This window comes from Cariama cristata, unplaced genomic scaffold (assembly GCF_000690535.1).
Source record: "Cariama cristata isolate BGI_N322 unplaced genomic scaffold, ASM69053v1 scaffold17181, whole genome shotgun sequence".
Lineage (NCBI taxonomy): Eukaryota > Metazoa > Chordata > Aves > Cariamiformes > Cariamidae > Cariama > Cariama cristata.
The window spans coordinates 30,710-41,439 of NW_009601157.1; the positions used below are offsets into that span (position 1 = coordinate 30,710).

General features: G+C 43.7%; 1 protein-coding gene across 1 annotated transcript in view; it reads left to right on the plus strand.

Annotated features, from left to right (window-relative positions):
- The first annotated feature begins 700 nt into the window (after positions 1-700).
- Positions 701-10,730, plus strand: part of LOC104169443 (chromosome unknown open reading frame, human C8orf46) — a 16,708-nt gene continuing 6,678 nt past the window's right edge. The window contains exons 1-3 of the mRNA XM_009710358.1: positions 701-767; positions 3,829-3,884; positions 9,726-9,888. Of these exons, the coding sequence (XP_009708660.1) occupies positions 701-767; positions 3,829-3,884; positions 9,726-9,888 (286 nt within the window). The remainder of the gene's footprint in view (positions 768-3,828; positions 3,885-9,725; positions 9,889-10,730) is intronic.

Sequence of the window (10,730 nt, forward strand, 5' to 3'; positions counted from 1 at the left end):
AAATATGGAATTAGGTCCCAGAACCATAAAGTCATGTAGGAACCCATCTATGACTGAGCCACCTGCCCTCCTTCTGCAACCACTGAAGTGCTGGGGCCATACAGACCTACGTACATCTCCCTGACGTGCCCTTCTTTCATCATCTGCATTTGAAATTTTACACTGAAGTGCCCAGGATTCAGGTACTAGTTCATGAACTTAAAAGGTAAAGCACAAAACGCTTTTCTTGATCCACCTAGGATCAGCTCATCATTATATGGGAGGAGCAAATTTTTACGATAAACATGTTGAAGTATGCAAAGTATTAACCCAACTTATTTTAAAAATCCTTGCAGTGCTTCTGTAAACATTTATTTGTCTATACCTTGCCTGCACAGAACAGGGTTTAATTATTAGCAATTTATCACAGAGGATTCTCCAAACTGGTAAAAGGAGATGTAAAATAAAATGCTGCTGTATGAGCAGAGGCTTAAGTAACAGCTAAATTAAATCTTTGCATTAATAGCATTCATAGAAAGGCAGATGGGAGCAGAAAATGTTGCAATGAAGAATATGGAATGAGATGAGATCACAGCATCAGTCTGTCCTTTGTAGATCTGGACAATGATCACAGAGCCAGATTGGATTAGTGAAACCTATTTACCAGAAGTTCAGGGCGGTTGCATGAAGCTGAAAGGCAGTCGGTAGGGAGAGGTGGAAAATGCACCAGATTTACAGCTGCAGCGATGAAAATTTAGAAGTTTTCACCACTGTGATTTCATCCAAATGTGAGTACATCAAAACTGTAATGACTGTTACAGTGTTGTCGTTTAGATGGTTGGGGTAGTTAGCATCAGGGAAATCTTTGAAGGGAGCAGCTCATCTGTTCTGCCGTGCCATGCCAAGCTCTGCCTGCAGTCCAGCGCTAGCTGCTGCTTTATGGAGCTGATCTGTGCAGGTGCTCCCAGACTGTGGATGTGTAAAATCTTTGCGCTGGCAAAACTGGGAGATCTGGAATCAGTGTTGATGTACCTATGAGGTAATTGCTAAAGTGACAGCTTGCAACTGCATGGCTATTCTGTGTGATAGAAAAGAAAATGAAGTTCTGTGAGCAGTTAGCAGCTCAGATGAAGTGGGTGAACTGCATGAATGTTGAATTTAAGTCTGATGGCTCAATAAGTGGAACGTTTCCGAAGCCATGCCCTGGAAATGAATGCATGATTAACATTAATTGCTTGTAATGAAGAGTAAGAACCGGACAAAGCCCAGTCTGCATTTGATTGAACATATTAGTTTAAACTCAATGGCTGCATGTTTCAGCAACAAGAAAGCAGGTAAAAGCAGGGGAAACAAATTGTGGGGCCAGATCAAATCTTTACTTGCAAGCTGTGAGCGTGAGCTCTCAGCTGCTTCATTTCAGAATAGAAGTGGAAATAACAAAGTGAACCAGCACTGTAATTGTTTTTGTGGCCCGAAAACTGGGCTGTACATACAAACATCATTTTGCAGGCAAATCCAGAAACGTCATCTGCAAGGATTCCTTCTTCCCTTCCTGCTCCCACTCCCTGCAGAAAAAATCACGTTTGCAGGGAGAGCCCTGCAGCTCCACTGTTTGCATTGCTGCCATTGTATTCCTGCACAAGTGGGTCACTTCTGGCTACCTCCCTGATTCACTCTTCTTTCAATGGCTATTCAAGTGATCGCATGTTTGCTGGTGCTGTGACTTCCCTTTCATGCCTTGCCTTTCTTCAGCCCCTGTAAGCCACTCGCTCTGGCAGACTGTGGATTATACATACTCTGAAAATATGCAAATTTATTACCATTAGGCACATTTCTGTGTTGTCCCTTGTGCACCAGCCTGGGTGCCAATAACAGCCTGCTTATTATTTCAAATACTTGTTTCTTGTAGAAGGAAGTACTTGCTTCTGGTAGAAATCTATATAAACTATGCTCCTCACACTGTCCAGTAAAACAGGGAAAATATCAGAGACAAGAAGTCCTTCCATCACTAAGCTTTTCTGCATTTGAATGTTTTGCTTGTGAGCAATTAGTTTAGTCCTCGCACAATGACATGCCAGAAGCAAAGGTGATTGCAGCAGCTTCGAAAACAAATTACAACACACTCCTAGAAAACACCCCACCTTCACTGTGTTTGTCTGGTTTTCATCCCACACTCGCCATGGTTCAAAAATATAAAAAGTATTGTGCAGGAGAAGGCAGTAGGGATCCCTGAGGATATCATGCCATGCAAAACAGACGGTAATTGAACTGACAGCTTAGCACACTCTCAGGCGCTACACAGGCAGAGATAACTTACTTGTGAGGAGTTCAGTGTGACAGTACCCTACGCTGCAACGGGTCGCTGCAACGGGTCACTGCCAGGGAGCCTGGACAAGATTGATCGCCTCCCGTGTTACTCTCCTGTTCCACTATGGGCAGAGCATAGGCCAAAAACTTTATTTCTATCCAGTGGGATCCTAATGCTCAGTGCTTATACCCTCACTGGGGTATCAAGAGGTGGCTTTTAGATAAAGACAAGCTGTCTAGGAAGAGTGACTTTGGTCCCACTGCTGGCTCTGCTTGTATCGGAGCCCTGGAAAGCCTGGTCACTTGTTATTCCTGCCATCAGAGGAGAAGATTTTGGCTGCAGTAACGAGCAGCCTTGGATGACCTCCAGCTGCTTCCACAGCTTCAAAACTCTTTGCAAACATGAATACATAGAAGCAATAAGCACTGCAACTCCTGGAGCTGAATGTGTGCCAAAAATGCAAAGGAAAGTTCACCTGGAGAGTAAGAGTCACCCATCATCCCATAACAAACCTTCCTGGCTCTTCAAAGCCTTTGGATTACACGTGAAGCCTGAATAGGAAACCCCCATTCACGTGCCTTGCCCTCAGGGTCAGCCTTTAGAATTGGAGTTAATTCACCGAATCTGGCAGATTTTTGCAGGCCTGTTTCTGTCACTGGCTGCTAAATCCTGTAGCTCCTGTAGCCCAAACACAGGGGAGCGTAATAATTTTCAAGAGCAAAGGGTAAAATATGATGAGAGGGAGAGCCGGGAGCATCACAGAGTCTTTCAGGCCAGTTTCAAGTTGAACTGAAACAACAAGTGTTTAAACAATCTTCACTTTGTCCAAAAAAAACCCTCACCCAAAACCAGTTGCTTCAGGCCAGTCAAAAGCTTTGCTTATGGTCCTGGCATCTTGTGTGGCTAGTGATTCTGTTTTGCCTACGACTTTGGTGTCTTCATGGGTCTAAGAAAGAAAATTGAGAAACAGACTTTAAGCAAAATGCCCCAAGTTAAAGAACCAAATGTGTCATTTTGAGGATTGAAAAGAAAAGACTAGGCTTAATGCAAATGTTGTGCTTTGGACATCATGCAGTCAAAGTGAAATGACATCACGAAGGAGTTTGAGCCTATTGCAAAAGTCCCTATCTAGATAAAGTAATAGTCCTCTCCAAAGGTAATGTATACGCTAGTCATGTTGGAAGGTGACTGGATGGAAAGAGAAGCTCACTTCCTCCTGAGACATTGCCAGGTGGAAGGCCAGATCAAAACTCAGGAAAGAGAAAGTTGGTTCCTCCTGGAGAGATGTGGAAACTTGGGGAAGGCCATTGCCCTGTGCCCATGGATGTCTGTATTGTACAGTTAGAGCATGGTCTCTGAGATGACAATAAAAAGGACTTTCTTTTGGATTGTTTCAGCTGAAATCTTTATAACCCAGCTTCTTCCCCCCCTCCGCTCCCTGCCCCCAATGTATTCCCACAGAGGACTTTGAGAGGCATGTGTAACCTCATCTTGTCCACCTCTGCTGCACCGTGACCGTGTTCCTGTTCTTCTTTTCACAGCATGTAGTCCTGCCCGAAGACGAGCCAAAAGTACGCAGCACATCCTAACAAAAAGTGTAAGAAAAATTTCCCTTTCTCTCTCTTTTTTTTTTTTCCATTTAATTCTGGTTGGCTACACTTATCCTTAAAAATGCCGTGGATAAATAGGAAGCAGATCTTTCAGGGCAAAGAAGTGCATCCATATCTGATGCAGGGAGTGGGATGGGAAACAGAAAGGGGAGTTTCTGTAAAGCTACAGTTTATTTACAGAAGCACTTTGAAACTTCAAAAAATATAGTTTTGCTGTGCAGAGCCAGACAAAATGAACATAGCAGCTTATCAACATGGGCCAGCTGAGGTAATCACAGACTTAATCCTTACCCATGAAATCTTAATTATAGTGCCAGAGGGACAGGCAGGAATGAAAAGCAAAGAAATCACATCAATATATATCTATGTGTTAATCAAGGAGCCAGTATCCCATTCCCCAGGGAATTTGGGAGAAAAACACCAAGCAAGGGGCTTCACATCGACTCAAAAGGATGGCTCTGAGAGAGCCAGCGGAGGATGCTTGTCCCTTGGTCCCAGCCATGCTTGCCTGTCCACGACTCTCCCCCAGTGCCTCGGCACAGAGAGCACAGCCAGAGCTTTACCCACTCCCTGCAGATGAAGTACCCCCCCAAATTCAGATAACTGAACATTTGTCATGCTCTGAGAAAATGTTTTCCAAGTTTGGACACTCTGACACATGGATGTGAGGGTTCTTGTCTTCAGAGCCAGTTTTTCCTCCCTAAATCCACTTGGCCCATTCACAACCCCTTCCACAATCCTTTTATTGTCCTTCTGACTTGCAGGAATGATGGCTTCTTTGTCTCGTGCATATCAAAGCACTTTTTACAAGCTTTGAGACTCTTCTGCCAAAGCATTTCTTCTCACTACAGACCTGTCTTCTCTAGCACGTTGTTGAAATATTTTGCTCTGTGGCCTTTCCTTTTTCCATGCCCTATCCCACTTCCCAGTGCCATCCTTAATTGTAAATAAACTCCTCTTTGTATCCCTGATTCCCTGCTCTCCCCACAGCGCCGTAGGTCCCCCCTGCTCATCACGGTTACCTGTGCTCTGGAAAAAACCTCACCACATTCACTCCCATCTGCTCTCTTGGTTATTAAAGTGGATCACAGGATCCCAGTACTTCACAAGATGCCAGAAGTGGTCCCCAGGAAGGGTCAATAAGGTGCCTGTCATGTTTGGGTAGAAACTATTTTCTAAAATTGTGAAAATCTTATTTTTGTTCTGTAACTCAGGCTGAGGTTTCGAAATGACTCTTCATTCCAAATGAAGATGAAAGTCAGAGTGCCAGAGTGGCACTCAAAATAAGCCATTTTGATATACTCCTTTTTAATTTGTTATGCCTTTGGTATATGTTGTTTTCCATGTAATAAAAAAATACAGAAAAGTCCAAACCAAAAGTGAACTATTCTGACTTAATAAAACAGAATAGTCAGATAATTTCTCCATTTTTTTGGCAAAATAGATACTTTTCCAACAAAATACCCAGATTTCTAACCAGAAATTTTCTCGTAAAACTACTCAGCTGGAAAGTTTTGAGCTAGCTCATTGAAATCTAGGGCAACTTTATGTCTGTTATCATGTTCCAAATCTCAGCAGATAGATCATTGTTTTTGCTGCTAAATGGAAGCCTCTAATATTTAATTTGGATTGGATCAGCTCCTGTAGCAGCACTATACTCATAAAGGTCTAGGAAAATAAGATAAGAAAGTCCCTGTTTTGTTGTTGTATTTTTAGGGGATTTTTTTTTCCTTTGGGGCTTTCCTGACCCCAATTAAAGATGTCCTTTGATTGGCCCTTAGTCGTGATGCAGGCAGCATCATACTAGCAGTGGGAGCAGCAAGCCTGAGGAATGGTCTGCAGCTCCAGCTAAGAAAATGAGCCAGGCTCCCAAACCAAAGCAATTGGCACAGTCAGCTGGTAGAATTGCGCGTTCCCCTTCTTCAGTACGATGCAGCTGCTCACGGCTCATGCGCAAGCATTCAAATAAGCTGCGCGTACTGGAATATACATGCCTGCGAAGAAGTCATGATTGCCAATTTCTAGACCCACAGAAAAGTAGCAGAATTATTAATTTTTTTCTCACTTTTACCTCTGCACCTGCAGTCAGTGCTGTAGAAATTCCTTAGCTAACATGAAATCTTCTGCTCTGGTGATTGCAGTGGATGCACAACTTTAATCCTCAGAAAAGTCAAAAATAGCAAGCAACGTGGACATCTGCCAGACTTTTTTTTTTGCAGCAGCAGCAGCAGAAATACTCAAGCAGTGTGGCATTAAGTGATTTAACATTCAAATGACTGATCTTGGGTGGTAACTTCCATCACATTCAGAAACCCATCCCAAAAGCATGATCCTGACTGTGGCAGGGTGAGAGAAAGGGGGAAACACCTTTTTTCTTTAATTGAGTGTTTCACCAATATGTTTCTTTGCTGTTCCTGTTGCCCTATTAGGAGTTATTTCCAGTGATAGCAGATCCTCTTCCCTTGCTTTTCTAGCCCCCACATCCTTTGGGTAGAACTGTCTGGACACCAATACCTGGCTAATTTGCAGAAAAATGGCAAATGCCTCTGGGCATGCTAGTGCTGCCACATTAAAAATTATATTGGCATTAGACCATCAAAAAGAGTTTAAATCTACAAATCTGGCATTTCCTCCACTAACAAGCACTTCATTGTTCACCCTCTAATCTTCAAAGTTTTATCAAAAGCTAGATGTGTAATTGTCACCTTTTATGGTTGGTTGTTGGTTTGGCAGTGGGATTTTGACCCACATTTTGGGTCCAGAAGCAGGGTGTTGGAATAGCCTCTGCGCTGCTCTGCAACCTTCTGGTGTCCTTCGTGCCCCCTGCTTGACATAGCTAATTCCAACAGCGAGTCTGCCAGGCCTCAGTGCTCTCAAGTGCACAGTAAAGTCCACAAAAAAGAGACTTCGCTGAGCTCTCAATTCAGAATCTGCGTCCTGCAAACAGACTGAGACAGTCAAGGGACTTACAGGTTCTAAAAACTGTAGTTTTTTAGAGCAGTTTAGTAATTCTGAACAGTTTGGGTGACTCTGCCATTCACACAGATTTAAATGTCCTGGCACATCTAGAAAAGAAAAGTGACTTCCAACTGATCCTTCTGCCTTACCCTAGGTACCCTAGAGACATGTCAGCTCCAGTTTAGATCAAAACTGCACTACAGCAGGTTTAGCTTCCTGACCTAGATAAGTCTTTACATATTACAGTAATAGGTGAGGTAGCCAAAGTCACGGTGAGATCTTGAATTAGGAGATAAGGAACTCCAAAACTGTGCTACAGCCAAATGCTGCAAAGAAAGATGTTCGCTGAAGATGTGCTACAGAGGTTGCGCTGTTGTCTCTAGCTGTAATGGAAAATGGAGCTGTAACTTATTTATACAGATTCGGCTGCTTGAAGGCATTTTGGCATCACTGATGCAGCACGTAACAAGGAATCTCGAAAACAGAGCCAACATGCCTGAATAATTCCTGCTATTAATGGACTTAAAAATCCTACTTCCTTTCCCTAAACTAAATTTCGTCCTTTGCAATGCATAGTCAGATTGTTAAATTTCAAGTCTGTGATGGTTTACACTGATCAAATAAGCCACTTCCAGGATTAGAGATGATTGCAGCCAACATCCTACTTACCAAAAATGCTCTTTCTGTGACCATGCAAAAGAAGCGACCTCAGATGCCTCAGTAGCAGAGGGTTGATGACATTTTCTGTCACACACCAAAGAAGACTGAGTGTGACCAAGAGCACCGAGCACATTTCCAGAGCTGGTGGGAAAAGTTGAGCTTTGTGGTGTGCCTTGAAAGCTGGAAGAGCTCGGTTCACACAAGGTAGACTCCAAGAGCTGTCGTGAAAGACCTCTGCCAGCCATAACCTCATCATATTTCTAATGAAGACAGATGTCTCCACCAATGTCACTGTGATGATGAGGGGGTGATGTCTCTGGTAAGCAGTTTACAAGGTTCAGATGGTCAGGGTCTGCCTGGACACAGGACCCTGCAGCCTGTGGGGATCTGCTGCAGAGGGATGGGGAGGTCCTGGAGCTGGTCCAGGGGCAGCTGGGAGAGACCCAACACCAACCGCTTAAGCAGCAACAGGAGGATTCTCAGCGCCAGCATCACCCTCATTTCTGAATTATCAGAGCGATGCCGAGGCTCGGCTCTGTCCAGCAATGCCAGATTCATGGTCAGGAGAGCTGGGCCCCAGCCGCAGCCTCCTTTAGTACGTGCTTGTCTTCAAGGACACCAGTAGTCCCGTTGATTTTAACTTAACACTGGGCACATCTTTAAGTAGCTTACGGAGCAAAGACTGTGTTAGGCTGTGTGCCAAAATGCACGGGACTAAGAGAAAGCCCCTCTTAGGTCTTGGATTAGGCTTTGGTTGCCTCACCAGCCCTTTCCAGCAGTACTTTTGCCTGCTGTTGGGTGGTTTCTGCTCCTTGTCCTACTGATCAGTAAGATCTAGATCATGTAGCCTTCTCCAGACTCCTGAGGGTATATGGAGTCAAAAGAGTAAAAAGTGGTCAGGCTGGGGTTTTTCTTTTTTCCTGTTTTTGCACGTGGTTTTATAACTGTGTAAAAATTCATGTACACAGAACATTGCAGATTAATGGCAAACTGAATTTAAATCTACTTAAAGAAAATGGACAGTTTTGCGTGAGGGGGCATGCTTGAGTGCAATCTTGTTTTTATCTTGAGTGTATATCAGAAGGCAGAGCAATAAATGGAATTAAGTCTTTTTCTATGCCAATAGAGGACCGATCAGTTGCTGGTCTCAGTCTTGAGACAAAATAACTGTATTAACATATAAAACATGTAGATGGCAACTATGAGTCATCAGTTAGATGCGAGTAACAGCTTTTCTCCTGGTCTTCCAACATAAGATCAACATAAGTAAGTCTAATAGGAAACAGTTTGAAGAGTTGCCACATGTCTTGTTTCCTTGCTGGTTTGGATCTTTGCCCTGTTTCACTGGTTCTCTGTAAGACAGTAGCAAGTCTTCCAGGAAGAATAAAAAAAAGCAAAGTGTGAAACACTATTTCACTGTTGTCGGGACTTTAACCCTCTTGAGAAAATTGTTTCTGGACCACCCTGGATAACAGTCCTGATGGATCCACCTGCTTGGAGCCTATACCCTGTGTTTTTAAGCTCACATTGGCTCTGGCCTCCCCAGTTGCCTGTGGCAGCACCGCGAGTGCGATGGCTTAGGCGTGAAAAATGTAGAAAACTTGGCTTTGTTCACGCTTGTTTTTCAGGGACTCTGTTCGAGGTACAGGGTGCCTAATGTTCAAAGATACAGCTCTCTGAGTTTTGTTTGTGCAAGCTAATGTTTGTGAAAATTAGTCTCTAGGAGCACAATTGTTCACTGCCTTGCATCTTCTGTAGTCATTTACCAGGTATAAAATGTAAATAAGTCCAAAAGACAGGAGAGGCCATGAAGGAACAGAATTTGTAATTCACATTGCGTGAGTTTAACTGATTGTCCAAGATATAATGCAATAAGAAATTAAATTTGAGCTGTCTCAAAGGCATATCCTATTCAGTAGATCTTGAAAAGGACCATATTTCAGTCTTCTGAGGAGAATACGGAAAAGTGCAGCTAAGTAGCTGGGTCCCAGAGAGAGACCCTGCATGGTTTTCTGATACTTTTATACATCTCATGCATGGAGGCAGGAGCCAAACAAAATGAACCCCACAAATCCCCACCCAACAAAATCCCCTTCGGATGACAGTAAAGCAGTGGGAAGAGCAAGAGCTGTGTTGCTCTCCCGTGACCTTGAAGACCACCTAACCTCCAAGACCAGGTGTAATGGAATGGTTTTACCTCTTCTCTGCAGGTGGTAGCCATATCCGATCGTCAGCCCCCCAGGACAGAGGAGCTGCAGCCCCAGCGGGGTGACCTCCTCCAGGTGCTCCACAGTGAAGATGGGGTGTGGGGCTCGGACTGCCTGCAGAGCAGGCAGATGGGACCCTGCCCCGCCAAGGGTGCTGCCCGGCACAGTAAGTCTCCAGAAGTGGCTTTATTCCTCTGTGGTTTCAGAACATTTTTAGATTTTGCAGTCTTCCAGTTTGCAGCAAAGCGGGCACTCTGTTTTGTACCTGAAGGATACTTCCATGCTTAAAATGTCTGGTGAAATTAATGTGACGATGACCACGGCACTGCAGAGCTCTCACTTTATTCAGAGTCATAAACTTACTTTATTGCGATACATAAACGCTCCCTTTCTGAAGGCTGACAATATTTTAGAGATGATAGATTGCAAATTACTGAGTTTGCATGAGCCATCTTATTATATAAGATCCCTGTTCACTTGCGTGGAACTTTCCAGAACATAATTATTTGGGATAAAATTTTAGACTCCGATTGTCAGCCACAGACCTGATTTTGTTTTTTCAACCAAAACTTGTTCACCATGCTTGTGAGAACCCATGAAGGAAAAATAGAGTTTGCCAATGCAAAACCAAGGAAATGAGTACATATAAATAGACTGGTCATTCAGCGCCTTCAATGCTGGTGTGTTATGTTTGGAAGGTCAAAGCTGAGGGCCATGCAGTTTGGCAAGGGCTGACCTTTTAATCAAAAACTCATCTTTTGCTCTCCCTTGAAAAACCACCCAGATGCTGTCATCTCAGAAGCTTATGAAAAAATCCCATATGGCATTTGGTAGAGACATTGGACATTTAGCTGTTAAAAGGTGCTAAATCTGTATGTAAAGCAGGTGCCATGATGAAAGTGGATGGTCCTTACACCACCCGTCTGCAACTGCACTGCTCATAAACCATCCCATTTGAATATAGACCAGACAAGAGTGGGACCTGGGAAACTGGGAAGGAACAAATTG